At 51.0% G+C, this 18,074-nt stretch overlaps 1 protein-coding gene across 11 annotated transcripts in view; it reads right to left on the reverse strand.

The window, feature by feature from the left end:
* The window catches only part of DLG5 (discs large MAGUK scaffold protein 5), a 123,945-nt gene that overhangs the window by 64,085 nt on the left and 41,786 nt on the right, over positions 1–18,074 (reverse strand). For 9 of the 11 annotated variants that reach the window (NM_001206088.1, XM_024986714.2, XM_010820605.4 and 6 more), the window contains exon 2: positions 8,584–8,652. The exons of the other annotated variants lie outside the window; for them this stretch is intronic. In NM_001206088.1, coding sequence (NP_001193017.1) covers positions 8,584–8,652 — 69 coding nt within the window. The remainder of the gene's footprint in view (positions 1–8,583; positions 8,653–18,074) is intronic. 11 annotated transcript variants of the gene reach the window in all.

The raw sequence follows: 18,074 nt of genomic DNA on the forward strand, positions 1-18,074 counted from the left end.
ATCGCGGATAGAACCTTTAGAAAATTCCACTCCACAGTGGAGTTTGTGTGAGCACGAGCATGCAAAAGGCAAGAGACATCTTAGTATCATCATAAAAACAGTTCTGACTGCACTGGTTCCCTGCAAGGACCTCAGGAACACCAGACCATGCTTTGAGAATGACTTGACCTATGGTCAAGTTCAAAAAAAAAAAAAAAAATCAGAGAAACATCATATCTGAATTTTAAAACTGAAAAGCATCACCAGGCCCCAAAACCTGCCTCTAGAGAGATAAAGAATTCTCACCCCATTTTAAAAATGAAGCAACAGAAAGATGCAGTCCTTAGCTTTTGCGGAGGCTACAGAGAGAAGCTGCAGCACGACAGAAGTAGGGGTCAGACCTGTCACCACACACAGCACCGCCTCCTGTCTGTCTCCAGCAGGATGAGGCCACTGGCCGTGCAGCTGGAAAGGACGCAGGGGCAGCTGATCATGGAGACAAGGACTGAGTGCTGTCGTTTGCTGAGGGCAGCCTAGGTACTGGGTTCTACGCTAAATGCACCTGGGTCCTCACCTCATTAACCCCAGGGTACCCTCCCAAGCACATGCTGTGATCACCACGTGAGAAGCTGACATCTAGCAAGACTGCACAGCTAGGAAACGTGCAGACACCCTCACAGACCCGGCTCCATCTCCAGACCCAGGGCCTCGTTCGCCGTGCTACAGTCTCCCGACAGGACTGGCCTCCTGGTTCCCTTCCCCTACCCCGAAGGCCTGAGCATACATGAACCACACAGAAAGGAAGGCCACCAGGCCTGTGAACCCATAAGATGACAGGCTGACTTAGGGAGACTGCTGCCTGGATGCTCCGGTCCTTTCACAATAAGGAGGCAAGAGGGCAGAGGAGGACCACAGGGGACCTCAAGAAAAATCCCAAGATGGGCTAAGCCAGGAAGTCCCAAAATAAACAGCAAGTGTTGCCGAAAACCTTTTCCATACCCATCCAATTCAAAATAAAGTTTTCCTCTTCTACTCGCATCTCAGGGTTGAAAAACATTTTGAAGATGATGCAGTCCTTTCAAGAAAATGGTTGCTGGAAGCCTCTAAGTAGCTAGAGGATTGTTTGAGTTCCCTACTTCAGTGAGGGAGCTCCCTACTTCACAGCAAAGCCCATCTAATCTCTCCCCAGACAATTATTCTGTGAACCAAATTAAGATCTTTATTTCTCCCACTGACCCTAGATCTACCCCTAAGGCCACAAGGTACAACTGTAATTTCTCTTCTATACAACAAATGTGCAAGTATTTGCAGACAACTGCCAAGTCTCTCTATCATTACCAGAATAGCTAAATTTTTAAAAAAGTAACAACACCAAATGCTGGCAAGGATGCAGAGAAACTGGGATTTTCAAACACTGCTGGTGGGGATATGAAATCATACAGCCACTTCTGTCAAAGAAAACACTCTGACAGTCTTTTATAAAGTTAAACATGCACTTACCATACCACCCAGTAATCCCACTCCTAGATATTTACACAAAAGAAATGAAAATTTATGTTCACACAAAAGCTAGCACGTAACTGTTTATAGCAGCTGTTGAATGGATAAATGACAGTGTTATTATATTCATATAATGGAATACATCTCAGCAATAAAAAGGCACTGACCATCACACAAACTGCTGGTACACACAAAGGCAGAGGGAATGGGAACCCTCGAACGCACTAAGCTGAGTGGAAGAAGCCAGACCCAAAAGGCCGCACACCGTATGACTCCATTTACATGACATCTGGAAAAAGGCAAAACTACAGAGGCTGGAGAGAGATCAGTGGTTGACGGGGGCTGGAGGGAGTGGAGGCAAGAAAGGCTGACCACAAAGTCACAGAAGGGAATTCTTCAGGGTAGGCCGACTGCTCTGTGTCTTCATTGTGGCACTGGTTAAATGGCTAACGTGTTTGTCAAAACTCATCAAACTATACACTAAAAAGGATAAGCTATACACTAAAAAGGATAAGTTTTACTGTACATACCTCAATGAACATGATTTAAAAAAAGCGCAAATGCATGGTGCCCTAACACTGAAACCACCACTCCAGGAGAGGTGTGGCTTGTCACCCCCACCCCATCAGCCACTGCGCTTTTAGGAAACCGTTTAAAGAAGCAAAATTAAAACTGATGTCAAATGAGGTGTCCACAGAAGCCTCAAACTCTCTTTGTGCAGTTGTTCTTTTGGATTCAAATGCAAAATTGTCCACTCTCCCCCTCACTTCACTCCTTCCTCTTCCCAAATCTGGAACCCGCTTGAAAAGAAAGCAGGGGACCTCTCTGGTGGTCAACATTTGGCACTTTCACTGCTAAGGCCAGGGTTCAATCCACAGTAGGGAAACTGAGTCAAGGCTTTGGTTTTTCCGGTGGTCATGTATGGATGTGAGAGTTGGACTAAAGAAAGCTAAGCGCCAAAGAATTGATGCTTTTGAACTGTGGTGTTGGAGAAGACGCTTGCGAGTCCCTTGGACTGTGAGGAGATCCAACCAGTCCATACTAAAGGAGATCAGTCCTGAGTGTTCTTTGGAAGGACTGATGTTGAAGCTGAAACTCCAATACTTTGGCCACCTGAGGCAAAGAACTGACTCCTGGGAAAAGACCCTGATCCTGGGAAAGATTGAAGGCGGGAGGAGAAGGAGATGACAGAGGATGAGATGGTTGGATGGCATCACCGACTCAATGGACATGAGTTTGGGTAAACTCCGGGAGTTGGTGATGGGAGGCCTGCTGTGCTGCAGTCCATGGGGTCACAAAGAGTCGGACACAACTGAGCAACTGAACTGAACTGAGGGAAACTGAGCCTGCAAACTGAGCAGCATGGCTAAAATAAATAAATAAATATTAAAAAATAAAAATTTAAGGCAGATTTTCTTTTTCCTTTTTATGTCCAGAGTAGGATTCTGGGGTTAAGCAATTTGGACTGGACTAAAATGGCCCCAAAAGGAGTGCTAAAAGACGCCAGGAAAGCTGGCGTGGGCCCTGGAGTTTAGAGAAAGCCATCACTCTTCTGGGCCTTGGTGTGAGAGCGGGCACAGGAGAGGGAAGCACAGCCTGTTGGCCATCGTGAGTCCTGGCCCCTCCTCCTGGTTACCCTGACTCGTGTTGCCTCCTCCGTGGACCACTGAGGCTCAGTGAGAGCCTGGCAGCTGATAGTCTTCTTGGTTATAAGCTCCTATGTCACACCACAGCTGACCCTGAAAGCCATTCCTCAAGTCTTATTTACAGCTAGACAGGTCACAGCTCTGCTTCCGAGCCCGGCTGACCTGCGGCACCAGAGGCCAAGGAGAATACAGGCACTGGCCAAAGGTGGTCGGGCGGAGTCGGGATGTCCAGGTAAACTGCTCAGCCTCCTTCAGACCCTGACCATCAGGAGCAAAGCAAAGCAACAGAACACGGTCACCACCAGCCTCAGCGAGCAAAACCAAGCCATCCTCATCTCCAGCCCAGGAGAGCCAGAGCCACTGAGGAAGACACAATTCACATACAGAAGCAGCTCAGCTTCATAGAGCTTGTTAGAAACACTCATTTGTGGCCCCACCCAGACCTAACAAATCAGGAACCCTGGGGGAGAAGCCAATACCCACCTCCAGGTAAATTTGATTCCTCATAAAGTTTGAGAACCTCTGGTATAAACCAAAGTTACAGTGGCTGCCCAGAGTGGTTTTCCAATCCCTTGACCTTTTGGCCATCCAGGATCCACTACATTTAAAAGCATCGCCCACTGACGTCCAGGGGATGCCCTGCTTGGTCAGCAAAGGACTGCAGCTGGGCTCCCCGTGGACTTGGAGAGGAAGGAGGTGAGATTCCAGGGCAGCAGCAGCAGCCTCGCCCAGCTCCCAGATCTCCCAGATCAGCTACTTGCTCTCGAATCCTTGGCTGGGGGTCAGTGTGCAGACACCCAAATCAAGACAGACAGCAAAGGCCTGTTGCTTCCAGGCCGCTCCTGCATCCAGAACGCCACTCCTGGAGACCCCACTCAAGGGCCACCTCCTCCCTAGAGCTCACTGACACCCCTCAGTAGAAACAGCTACTCCTTCCCCTTGGTTTCCTTGCTTTACGCAAGGCAAAATGGTCAGTGGCTTACCTCTATGGTCCACATGTTGGTGTACCCTACCAAATTCCCATGTTGAAGTCCTTACCGCCCTAGGTGTGGTATTAGGATGTGGGGCCTTTGGGAAGTGATCAGGTCATGAGGGTGGAGCCCACATGAATGGAATTAGTGGCCTTATTAAGGAGACCCTAGAAAGCTCTTCCCCTTCCTGCCATGTGAGGTTACAAGGGGAAGGCACCATCTGTGAACCAGGAAGTGCCTCCCCAACCCAGGACACTGACTCTGCCTTGACCTTGACTCACGAGCTTCCCGGGATGGTGAGAATGCATGCGTGCTGTTTCTGAACTGCCCAGTCTAGTGTCTGTGATAGCAGCCTAGGCAGACTAAGATACCTGGCTAGCCTGTGAACCCTGGAGCCAGGTCCTCTGTGATCGCTATGAGTGTGGAGCACAGGCTCCAGGGGGACAAGGCACTCCCATCACTTCATCTAAAGTGAAGTGAAAGTCGCTCATTCGCGTCTGACTCTGTGTGGCGCTATGGCTGCAGCCCACCAGGCTTCTCTGCCCATGGGATTATCCCGGCAAGAATACTGGAGTGGGTTGCCACTTCCTTCTCCAGGGAATCTTCCCAACCTAGGGATCAAACCCAGGTCTCCCACATTCAGACAGATTCTTTACCATCTGAGCCACCAGGGAAGCCTGTCCATCTGATAAACTGAGAAAAAAACAGGCCCCAGGCCCAAAGGGACCAGAGAAGGAAGGGTCAGAGGGCACGGGGTCAAGGTGCAACCCTGCCTCAATGCTCATTCACCCCACCATCCTTTCAACCGGAAGCTGCACTTTCAAGGAATCTTTGCTGGGATAGTAAGGAAGCCCTCCAGCTCTTTTTCCTGCCAACAAACCAGGACATCTCTCTCTTTAATAAGAAAGCTCCCCTGTTACTTCAATTTGTATGAAATGTAAGGCTCATTTTAAAAATGTTGCCCAAAAATCTCTCTTATTCTTAAAACTTCTCTAGTTACCCAAGATGGGGCGGGGGGGGCGGGGGGGCGGGGGGCGGTGGGGAAAGGCACCTGAGAAATGAGGTCAGGATGAATGGGGAGAAAAAAAAAGGATTGTCTGTAAAGAGTGTGCCTCCCCTGGGCAGATCCATGGGGCCTACTTAAATAACAGGCCACATGGGTGGGGGAAAGCTGCAAAGAAGCCACATGTGCTCAGCTGATGAAAATTGCCTAGAAAAGATATGGCAACATTTAGGTCTGTTGGTATGTTGTTAGCAGGGTCAGGCTGGAAAGCTAAAATGGACAGACTACCTGAGGACCTGATGGAAGCTGGGAAGAAGCGAGGGGCAGCCAGGTGGTTCCACCTACCAATTTTCTCTTAGCTGTGTATAACTTGCTCTTTTCCCAAACATTCTTGGTTAGGGAGATATGAGTAGGAAAATGAAATGATATTTTTATTATAAGACCTTGCCTTTCCTTAGGTTCATGGAGAAAGACCATAACAAACAAAAACAGCCAGTCTCCATCTGACTCATCAGCCCCTCAGCCAGGGCCATGGTGTGCCTAAGACGGCCAGGAAAGGAAGTGCTCTGCCCATCATTAGGTGCGGCTGAGCCAGGGGGAATTCCTCCTGAAGGTGCTGCAGTGGGCCATGGCTGACCCTCCATTCACTCCATTCCAAGGAACTGGTCCAAGCTGGCCACAGACATTCCAGTGCCCTTGCCTGGGACCAGGTTAGGTCAGCTCATCTCCAAACAAGAGGGCTGTTAAAAGTGGATGCTGAGACCCATCCTCAGAGCTTTTGAAGCCCAAGAACGTGCATTTCTATCATCTATCTGGGTGCTGCTGGTCCAAGGACCACACTGCATGAGTGGTGGTTTGGGCACAGACAAGAGACAGGGACTGGGGACTGTGCTGAAGACCTTCTGGGAAAGTCTTCTTTGCCCATCAGGAGACACAAGAGGAGATGACCTCCTTCATCCTCTGGGCCACTAGTGATGATAGAGACATTCTTTTATCTGCTCTATCTACTACAGTAGCCACTAGCCACAGGTGCTATAGAACACTTGCGATGTGGCTAGTGTGTCTACTGAAACTAGCGATTTAAATTTCATTTCACATTAATTCACTGGAATTTAAATAGCCACGTGTGGCTAGCAGTTCCCACAATGAGCACTGTTGCCCAGGACGCTGTCAGGTCCAGATGCGACGGCTGCCCCTGCCATCAGCGTGAGGGAAGACGCCACACAGAGGCCCACAAAGTCACACTTGTACTTAGCCCACTCTCAGCACCTTTACCACACGATATCACACATTTCTCTCGTCTAAGGCAGTATGAATAGGTATTCCGTCCTGCTGCAGCCAAAAGCCTTCTGGCCAATACAGCCATGGGGACACTGAGGTCAGCCTGCAGAGAAATGGGGCTACTCGCCCCAAGGTCAATGCTGACTCTATGCAGAAAAGCAGAGGAGGAGAACTTGGCTACTGGGGAACTAGAGAGGTTTTGACCTGAAGGGATGCACGCAGATCTTGAGCATCCAAGACTGGGCACAGACAGTGACATACAACACAACACTGCTCTCTGCTGGCTGCCAACACGTATCCAGGGACACTGGGGACCCTCCATCCCAAGGGCCAGCTGGTGGGTCACTGACATGATGCTTCTTCAAAGTATACAAAGGTCCAGCCGCACAAAAAAAAACTTCCTACTCATGCCTGAAATCCCACCATTAACAATAACTGCTGTGGTTTAAGCACTCTCTCTCTCTAGAATCTCCTTTTAAAATCCAAATGCTCCTAGGAAAGCCAACACTTTGATGTGAATGGGTTGGTCAGATGCTACTTAGATCACTGTACCTTTTTCCCAAGGGAAATACGGAGCTGGAAAAGGGTGGGGCAAGAGAGGTGCGCTCAGAGCTCAACCAGCTCAGTTTAAAAAAAACCCATCTTACCACTGCCGCACTCAACCTGACTGCCCCACCATGCACTTCCTGAAAGCCAGTCCCATGTTCAAAATCCCCACAACTCCACCACTCAACCCCTGTATCTCACCGACCCAAAGCAGGCAGGGCAAAGTGAACTATGGTCCCAGCAGAGTTCTCCCTGAACCCTAAGGAGGATGTGGGGACCTCTGAGGGGCTGAGCTTTGCCCCACAGATGGATGCTAAAGTCCTCATTCCCAGTAAACGTGAATGTGATCTTATTAGAAAATATAGTCCTTACAGATGATCTAGTTAAGATCATACTAGAGTAGGGCAGGTCCCAAAACTAATGTGAATGGTGTCCTGTTTTTAAAAGAAAATTTGGAGACACATCCAGAGAGAGAACACCATGTGAAGATGGATGCAGAGACTAGAGTGATGCACCTACAAGCCAAGGATGATCTGAGATCACCAACACACCACCAGAAGGAAAGCAGCCTGGAAAGACCCATTCCCGGTGTCCTCGAGGGCACGTGGCCTTGCCGACACCTTCATCTCAAGACTCTGGCCTCCAGAATTTGGACAGAGTCAAGTTCTCTAGTGTAAGCCACTCAGTTTATGGTGCTTTGCTAGGACAGCCCTAGAAAATGAAGACAATCTTCCCTCTGGTACCCCTCTCATCACTCTGACCTTACTTACTGTGTCTACTCACCTGACTATCGCCCCAGTAGACCCTAAGATCCATGAGCACAAGGGCTGCATCTGCCTACTCACCACTATATCGTAAGCCCACTTCTGCCACCCCGGAAGTGAGGCCTTTCCCTGGCTAGTTCCAGAATCTCAGACACGAGACGTTCCCTCTCTGAGTGTCCATTTCCCCATTTGTGTACTGCAGGAAAAGGAAAGAACTGGACCAGAGGACATCTGTGAGCCCTTCCGACTCAAAACCGCCAGGACTCACCACCGAAGGTGTCAAGGTCAGACCAGGACACAGAGCCACACCTGGGTGTTCCACGCAGGACAGGTGGGACACAGGGACAGGCCACGGAGATGCGGGAAGACTGGAAGGCTGTGACAACTTCCCTCCCCTGAGACATCTCCAATGACAGCAGGGACAGCCTCCCTCTACGGCTTCTGGAACCCACGTGCAGAGACACACACCCCGATTCAGCATGAACTGGCGACTCCTGCCCTCAAGGCAATACTCACTCCCTGTGGGCTGTTCCTGCTCACAAAGGACAGTTCCCAAAGGGGTCGGTCTCCTGGACAGTGGGCACCAAGTGCTACGAGGCCGGGGGCTGAGGGCAGGGGACAACAGGCTCTCTGAGAAGTCCTGTGCCCTGACAAAGTGGAGAAATAGTGACATGGGTACCTCCCCACCACGTACGCCCCTGCTAACAGCAGAGATCTGCCTCCTCCTGGAAGAGGTCGTGCCGATGAGCGAACAGGCGAATAGAGATGACTGCACGAGGGAGGTGACAGCCAACTTCCCACCCACGTACCCAGCGCTGCCCCGGCTCGGCCCTAGCCCCCCGCCTCCCTGAGGTCCTCCGGAAAGGAGGGGTCCCCAGGAAGGAGGTACTCACCCACACTGCTGAGTGAGCTGCTGCTCTCCGAGTCTGAGGGCATGATGGACAAGACGCTGTAGGTGGAGCCTGCAGGCAGAAAGAGGGGCCGTTTGTTACTGATCCCAAAAGGCTCACTTGTCTACACTCCAAACCACTGTCAGACCAACTGACTTCAGTGGGTGCCAGGCTGAGAACCAGCACCGCAGCAAGCACTAGACAGCAGAATCACGGGCCGGGCAGGGGAGACATGGTCGACAGGGTCTCGTCTGCGGTGTTTCGGCCCCAGCTTCCGCCTCACCTTTGGCCACCTTCTGAGTGATCTCTGCACGGCAGAGGACAGCTTAGAGTCAGTCAGCTGGCTTCTTGTCAGGACATCTGGGAAAAGGCTTACTTAGCAAGGGAGCCACACACCCAGGGTGACAAGGGGCCTGGGGATTTCCTACAGGTTTGTATCAGGGTGACTCTGGCTTCCATATAGAGAGTAACAGAGCCTAAGTGAGCATCTGTGAAGCTTTTGCTCTTCATGCCAGACTGTTCTGCTCTTAGGTTCTAACTGTATTCAAGCTCAGTCCTTAATAATTTAGTCAGTGGCTGCCCCCTTAGTAAAAGTTACTCATAAAATTATGAGCAATTACACAGTCACCAAAGCTGGGGGATAACAAGTTTTTTCAAGGGCGGGGGGGTTGACACTTGTTGACTCCTAGTGGCAGACACATAACCACCATGGTTTGCTTTGAATTCAAATATCTTCAAAGCTAGGATGTTACCTGCCTGGTATCAGGAAAAACCTCTGGGTCAAGAAATCCAGATCTGAGCCCAGCTCTTATCCACATGTGAGTAGCTGGCCAGTGGCCTTGGTTTTCTGGATCTCTGTTTCTCAAGTCTGTAACATGAAGGGGTTCAACCAGATGGCTCAGAAGGTCCTTTCCCCTGACGCATTTCAGAGATAACGTTTCCCATGATGAACAGAAACAAAGGTGTGCTTTGCTTACCAAGACTACAGATGACACAAAAGCAAGAGGGTGGGCGAATCGACCCAGAGATTGAATGGGAGTTGAAAAAAGCACAACATGCAGAGATGGTGGGTCAAATAAAACAAGACAATGGGAAGAATGCAATGTTTTGTTCTTGGAACCGAAAGAACTACACAATGAAGGCGTGTGTGCACTGGGCAAAGTGGGTGAGCCAGAGATGAGATTTTTGCAATAAAGCCTTTAAATGAGCCCTAGGGCTTTGGTGTCAGAAAGCAACCAAGAATTAATGAGACCTTGGACTCCAGGATCAAAAATGCAGGGTCAAATCTAAGAGGTTCTCTCCCATCTCAACTGTTGACTAGCTACTCTACACCTGCACACCCTCAGAAGGGAAAGAAAAGGGACAAAGACATGGAGTGAGCAGGGGAGAAGGAGAAGAGCAAGGAAACTCACGGATGAGGGGACGAAGAGGTGCACCAGGGGACAAGGAAGACCCCGAAAGGATGGGGAAGACGTGGAGGGGAAAGATGAAGACCACACACAGAGGGCAGGGCAACGAACAGATGAAAGGAGAGAGGGGAAAAGAGAAAATTAGAAAAGAGGGACTTCAATAATGGCAAGCAGTGCAACAGTGGCCTGCGGCAGCCAATGGCCTCATTATCACATTTTCTGAGAATCTCTGGAGAACCTCTGGGCACGTAGCATGGATGGAAGAGGCTTGCTTGGGAACTGGAAAGGACCACCCAAAGGGATTCAACTTGTTCAACTGGCCTCCAACAGCACACCTGAAACAGCTGCTGGATGCAGGGCAGGGTGGCCTAACGGTCAGTACTGCCTCGGTCCGAGAAGACCCAGGTGCTGGGGGCTCTCACAACACATGCATTCACTCCGTGCCCACCTGGCAGGGATATCATAGGTGGGCTCTGCACATCCTCTGAAGGGAGACAGAACCAGAAAACCCCCAGCAACCCAGCAAGTCGTCTATCAATCCTACTAAAAAATATGTAAGCGATGTTCAGTGAGCTATATCCTGCATTTCAAATTCTCACAGCATTCCTCTTCCCCTATCATAAATATCAAGCATGACATAAAGATCTATGAAATAAGTCAGGTGCAATGCAGCCAATCCATGGGTATCTTCAAAAACCAAGAATACAACAGCATGCCTATCTGCTAAACTCAACTGCTATTTTCTTAATTATTTTTTTTTTTTTGCTGCCATGGGGGGCAGGGGGTGGTTAAAGGGGTTAGGGAGTAATATACCAAACCAGCCGGTATGTTGGAGGACTGTTTTCAAAAGACAGCTACTCAGATAAAGCAGGCACCGCTACACCGTCCCGCTCACACCTCAGAGATCTGAGCTCAGCCCAGCCCTGCTTATGACACCACAGGCTGTGCTCTGGTGATGCTCCTTGCAGAACGCTGTGCCTCTTTCTCATTATTGGCATCAGCAGCGGTCCATCTTCCAGTAAACCGCCCCTCCCCTGCAGATTGTCTCTCTCCTCCCCCACGGTGAGTTTCCACTGTTAATTAAACTTGGCAGACACCCTTCTCTCTCTCCTCCCACCTTCCCCCCTGGCTGGGAGGAGTCAACTGGCCAACCAACACACTCTGTTCCTCTTCCCTGCCCCCTGTGTCCTGACCTGATGGGGCTGTGGGGCCTGACCCGGGAGCAGTATGACATCTTTATCTGCATCTCCGGGCATTACCTCCCCCGAGCTGGCTGGCAGGGCTCCTGGGAGCCAGTGCTGGGGCTGCCGGGGGACGATGAAAATTGGACAAGGTCCAGTTTCTACAATGTTCCCAGGGCCTTAGACGTCATTCGAGGGGGAAAAAAAGGTCCGAAGACGACACTGTCTTGGTCATGCTTTGTCTCTGTGGCTATTGTTGTCTTTAAAAGCCTGTGTGGTCGGGACTGTCGGGAAAAGGCAAAAGGAGTCACTTTCCTCCAAAGTCACGCGGTGTCTTTGCTAAGCGATGGGCTTCCGAGGGGTGAGACAGACGTCACCTACCCCTGGGATTTCACAATCCATTCTGGAGGCCAACAGGGGTCCCATCTCACTGTGCACGCTCCCCTGCCCCGCAAAGCCCCTCACCCTTGGCCATGTGAGCAGGTAGGAGTTCCCTTGAAGGCACCTGCACCCCCCGCCCGCCCACCCCAAACCCAAAGGCATACCCTCCACCTCTCAGAGAGGTCTGGATGAACGAGGGCCAGCTTCCCACACCACTACTGCCTCCACCGCCTCCCCCTCCACCCCCACAGAACAGCAAGGCACTGACACTCCGGACGGTTGCCACAAACTCAGACAAGCCAGTGCAGAAGTCCTGAGAGGACCCGGAGAAAGTCGCATGATCGTGAGAGTTCCAGAGGAGAGCAGAGTGGGAGCCAGGTTCTCATGGCCGTGTGGAGCAGAGTGATGATACAAGGGGTTCCCTGCACAGCAGTTACCTGGGGAACCAGTCAAGGTGCAGGCTCTGGCTGGGGAGACCTGGGGTGGGGCCTGAGACTCTGCATTTCTAACACGCCTGCAGGGAGTGAGGTCCACAGGGGGACTGAAAGCAAGGCTGACCCGAGTCAGCAGGCAGGCAGGGACGTGTGTGGGAGCCAGGCAGAAGCCCTGGGAGAGAGCTGGCAGACGGGACTGGCCTGGGCCACAGGCATTGTCTGCGTCCTTCCCCAGAGGCCGCAATGCTAATTGTATTTACTCTGTGACTCAGCCCCACTGGGTCACAGAGACCACTTCAAAAGAACTTCCAGTAAAATCACCCAAGCGGTAACAGAACGCCCAGCCCTCCGAGGCCCCCTCCTGGGGCCTGTGCACCTCCCCCCGCCGTCCCGCCCGCCCCCCCCAGAACACACCCCTCCATTCACCTGGGGCTTGTAAAGGCCCCCGGTGACTCACGCTTCCTCCCCAAGAAACTGAGAACCGAAGGGGTTTGCTCCAGCCTCCATCAGCAGGCAGAGTCCTCTCAGTGCTCCAGCCTGAGGCGCCGAGCGACACAGCTCTGGGCTCTGGGAGGACATGCACCTCCCCCAGCACCCAGGAAGCAAGCCGCTCTTCCCTGGGGGCTCTGCGACAGGGCGGGAAGGATCACCACCAGGCCACCTGTCCCAGCCCAGAACCCTCCCTCCGGCTCAGAGCTGACCACCCACGGATGGCCGGCCGAGGGCAACCAGTCACTCTCACGACCACCTGCGTCCGACAGTCCTAGCACACGGCTAAGCCCTGTGAGCCTGACACTGGGCTGGGTTTAAGAGACAGAAGAGAAGCCAGGGGCTCAAGAGGCGACTTGCCTGCTGAGAGTCTATGGAAGGCCCTTCCCCTCTCTGAGCCTGGGGCCCATCTGCAAACCCAAGGGAGCAGTGACCAGAAGACTGACGGTACCTTCAGCCTGGGTTCAACTCCCAGCTCTGCCCCTTAGCGGCTGTGTACCCTCAGCCTCTCACTGCCTCCACGTGCGCGTCTGTAAAATGGGACGAGAGGAGTACTAACTTCACAGAGTATCAACTGAATTAATGTGAAAAGGCCGTGACACAGCGCTTGGCCCCGCCAGCACCCCGAGGGTCGGCTGCTACTCCTGCAGTCAAACCAGACCTTCCAACCCCGCTGTCCTCAATCCTTGGGTTACCCATAAGGAAAGCTGTCTGCCAGGGTGACAGGGCTGAACAGTCCACAATGACAAACTGCTGGGCTGCAGAGCACTAATAATAACAACACCAGTCATAATAACAGCAGCAGCTGATACTGAGCCCTGTAAGCGCTGGGATGTACTAAACTCTGCATGTATTCTCTCAGTGAATTCCCACACTAACCCTGAGGTTGTCATCACACCTGCAATGACAGAGGAGAAAACAAAGGGTTACAACAATGAAGTCACTTGCTTAAGGTCATGGGGTGAACAGGATACAAACCCAGACAGTCCAGCTCAACATCTGTGCTCCTGACCCCTAGTCACAACACTGCTGCCCAGCTCTAAAGGTCTGGCAGTCCGGGGAGACTTCATGGAGGAAGGAGCCTGGAGGCTGGTGGACTTGGACAAGCACCAAGAAGCCAGTCAGCCTGGAGGAGACGTAGGCAGAACCCACCCCTCTGTGTATGTGAGAAGTCTCAGAGCAGGGCTGCCCCTGTCCAGGGCCTCACAGTTTGGAATCCCCCAGAGAGGGCTTGTGCCTTCCGAGCCAGACACTGTGAGCTGAGCGGGGCCTGGGGACTAGAAGTGAGAGGAAGGAAAGAGGGGTGAGCTGTGGCTTATGGCCCTGACACTTGCTACTCCTTCCTCCCATCCCATGTCCAGACCGTGCTGGGTGCTGAGACACTTGACTCCCTGAACTGTAGGTATGAGAAGGAGGCAGGCAGGTGAAAGTGCTGTGTGCTGAGCCTGCCTCTGTTGCTTCTAAGGACCTCGGGAGCTGCTGGGAGGGTGAGCGCCTCTGGCTGCTGAGAAGCCCCATTGCAGAACCACAGTTCAGTGCAGCTATGCCCCTCCCTAGGGCCTCAGCTTCCTCCTCCTTTAACAACAGGGCCCCAGATTGTAAATGCGGAGACCCACGGTTGGAGGCCGACAAGTCCAGACATTTCAGGAGATAGGGAGTGACTGGGGCCCTGGAATGGAGCAGCCATGGAGCCTGGCACATTGATCAAGAAAGTCCTGCTTCAGGTACCCGACATGCCCACCTCCAGGGGGGAAAGCACCTTCCCCCTGCCATACACGAGAAGGCTGGTGCCTCCTGGCCAGGCTGGGTGACAGGTGTCACCTGACCTAGAAAGCCCAGGAAGTGGCCCAAAGCAGGATCTGGATGGCTTAAGGAAGGGAGGCTGGGCTGGTCATCATTTCCACCCTAGAGGGTAGGGAGGAGACCGAGACAGACTTCAAGAGTCTCCTACTAAAACGCAATGATGTAATGGGGCGTGTTCATTATCAATGAGCACAGCCACACCTGATGGGCCCCCCGAAACAAAGAACACAGACGAGAGAGTGGAGAAGGGCCGGCTGCAGAGTCACTGCTCTACTGCCCTCACCAGAGCTCACGCCCCTAAGTCAGCAGCCAAGAGGACACACCGAGGTGGGACAGGAAATAGTGCGGCACAGGCAGCCAAGCTTCCACTGCGCTGCAGCCAGACACGGCACAGTGAGCGCGTGCGCCCTGGAATAAACTGATCAGCACCAGGAGTCCAACAGACCAGCAGCCTCCTCTGTCTGGCCTGTGACTGAGTGGCATGTGCTGCCCTCCACCACAACCTTGCACCGGAGGTTGCTGGTACAAGGACAGGCCCTGGGCCCACACGCCCTGAGCTCACGCTTGCCACCTACCAGCAGTGTGACCGTAAGCAAGCTGCTTCCACTTTCTGCCCTTCATTTCCTGGTTGATGAAATAGGAAGAATTCTGGGCTGTGAGAACTGAATGGGGAAAGGTAAAGCCCTGGGGACGGAGCCAGGCACACAGACACGCGCTCCACAAACGTTAGTTCCCATTCTTGTTACCTGGCTCTCAGCCTTGAGTGTCCGCTCCCGATACCTGAATCCGGCCCTGCTATGCCTTAGTTTTCTTCCCCTCGGTATAAGGAGGCCTCCCACCCCCTTCCATCATTCTGCCCAGCTATGGCAATTCCAAGCCTTTCCAGCCTCACTTGACGATCTCTTGTCCTCTGAATCAGACAGAACAAGACAGAGTGTTCACTGTGTGCTGAGCATCACACCAGGCCACGCTCCAACCTTCTCATGACTCTCACCTGCACATATATGGGCATCGGTCAGCCCTTCAAGAGAGATGGAATAATGGTGCTCTGCACAGACACCATCCCTTAGAAGGCGTGCCTGCCCTGGGAACACAAAGCCCACCGCTTCACCAAATGCTTAGTGAACAAACTGGGGATGCAGCAGAGAATAAGACAGAGAGTCCCTGCCCTCATGGTGTTCAAAGGAGTGCGGATAGGAGAGAAATAACTCAACAAGCCAATGCAAACTGCATTAGGTAGTGAGTGCTATGAAGAAAATTATAGCAGGGTAAAATGGAGGGTGAGTGGGGTAGGGCAGGGAGGCGGCTATGGTGGGACAAGGGTCAGGGGAGGTCTCTCTGGGATGTCACATCTGAACAGAGACCTGAAGGAGTCTGGAGGAAGCTGAGTGCTGGAGGAAGACTGTTCCAGGTAGAGGAACAGCAAGTGCAAAGGCCCTGGGCTCAGACCAGGAAGTGGGGAAGGACATGACACCCCAGGCTGGACAGGTCAGGGACACTCAGTCCAGAGGCCAGAGACGGTCATTACAAAGGAAAGGTCTTGTCTTCATCAGCAACGAGTTGCCATTCGCCCCCCTCTTCCTTCAACAGCATTGACACCTCTCCCTTGCATGCTTTGTGTGGTGCCTTGGCTATTACTGACCACCAAGGCAGCTCAGTCTGGGTCCCCAGGACTCTGAGATCAAGGAGGAAAGCCACTTACCCTCCCACCACGCCAACAGCCCTGCTGAGTTTGAACCTACTGAGACACCTGCCACAGGGATGGGAGGTACAAAGTGACCGCACAGGAGCAGAAGCTGGATGGACCTGGGCTCTCCCACTCTGGCCATACACTCAGGAACACCAAACAGCCAAAACAATCTTGGAAAAGAAGAGTAGAGCTGGAGGACTCACACTTCTTGACTGGGGACAAAGCTGCAGAAATCAGAACAGTGTGGTACTGGCTTAAAGGCAGACATATAAACTAATAGAACAGAACACAGAGCCCAGAAACTAACCTTTGCATAATGGTCGAGTAATTTTTGACAGGTGCTGAAAGACCATCCAATGAGGAAAGAAGAGTGTCTTCAAGAAATGATGCTGGGAAAACTTGATATCTACATGTAAAAGGAAGAATTTGGACCCTTTCCTAATACCATATACAAAAATTAACTCAAAAGGAATCAAAGTCTTAAAGATAAGGGCTAAAACTAGAGAACTTTTAGCAAATGTCAAGATACTGAATTTGGCAGGGATTTCTTGGAAATGACACCAGAGACATAGCAACAAAAGAAAAAACAGACATACTGGACTTCACGAAATTTTTTAAAATGGTAAATGGAAAAACACTATCAACAGAGTAAAAAGGCAACACACAGAATCAGAGAAAATATTTGCAAATCACATATCTGATAGGAAATTAGTATCAGTATGTGAATGCTAAATCACTTCAGTTGTGTCCAACTCTTTGCAACCCTATGGACTGTAGCCTGCCAGGCTCCTCTGTCCATGGGATTCTCTAGGCAAGAATACTGGAGTGGGGTGCCATGCCCTTCCAACCTAAGGACTGAACCTGTGTCTCTTATATCTCCTGCACTGGCAGGCGGATTCTTTTCCACTAGCACCACCTAGGAAGCCCCAGAACAGAGAACTCCTAAAACTCAACAACAGAAAATGCTCAGAATTAGGCATGACTTGATAGACATTTCTCCAAAAAAGATATACAAATAGCCAACAGTTACATGAAAAGATGTTCAACATCCCTAGCCATTAGGGAAATACAAATCAAACCACAATGAGAAGCTACCTCATATCGCTTAGGATGGCTACTATAAAAAAATAAAATAGGAAGTCTTGGTACAGATGTGGAAAAACTGGATCCCTTATGTACTACTGGTAGGAATGGAAAATGGTAGAACCACTGTGGAAACTAGTATGGTGGTGTCACAGAAAATCAAAAATAGTATTACTATATGATCCAACATATCCATCTTGGGCATCCACCCCAAAACACTGAAATGAGGGTCTCAAAGACGTGATCCTACACCCATGGTCATAGTAGCATTATTCACAAAGGTACACCTGAAATGTATAAGCAATACGAGTGTCTACTGATGCACGAAATGATAAGCAAAATGTGGTATATACATACAATAAAATATTACTCAACCTTAAAAAGGCAAGCGATTTGGGTGTCTTCTACAACATGGATGAATTCTAAGGACATTATGCCAAGTGAAATAAGCCAGTCACAGAGACACAAAAAAAGTGTTTGGTTCCATTTCTATGAAGTACTTAGAGCAGTCAAAACTGTAGAGAAAGCAGGATAGTGGCTGCCAGGGTGAGAGGGGAAAAGGGAGTCACTATTTAACGGGTGTAGTTTTCGTCTTGCAGGATGCAAACAGTTTTGGAGGGGGATGGCAGGGATGGCAGCACACTATGAATGTTTTTATTAATAACATTGATGGGTAAGATGGTAAATTCTAGGTTTACTCTCCCACATCAGAAAAACTGGTAGCAAAAACCAAAATAAATGAAAAACAGTGGGGGCGAAGGGGGGGTGGCACAGAAGCCACCTTTATCTCCCTCCCTCTCCATTAAAATAATACAAAATCTTTGGGGCTTCAGGGTGATCCAAACCCCACTAAGCATCACAAAATCCTACAACTTTGATCCAGTAAAGCCCCAGTCCCTCAGTCCTGGAAGTCAAGAACACTGCAAGCTTCTGAGCACAGGAGTAAGACAGCAGGGATGAGCGTCAAGACAATGTCTCCAGCACTTGTGATCAGGGTGGATGGAAAGAGGAAGGCCTGGAAGTA

Source organism: Bos taurus, chromosome 28 (assembly GCF_002263795.3).
Source record: "Bos taurus isolate L1 Dominette 01449 registration number 42190680 breed Hereford chromosome 28, ARS-UCD2.0, whole genome shotgun sequence".
NCBI classification, from domain to species: domain Eukaryota; kingdom Metazoa; phylum Chordata; class Mammalia; order Artiodactyla; family Bovidae; genus Bos; species Bos taurus.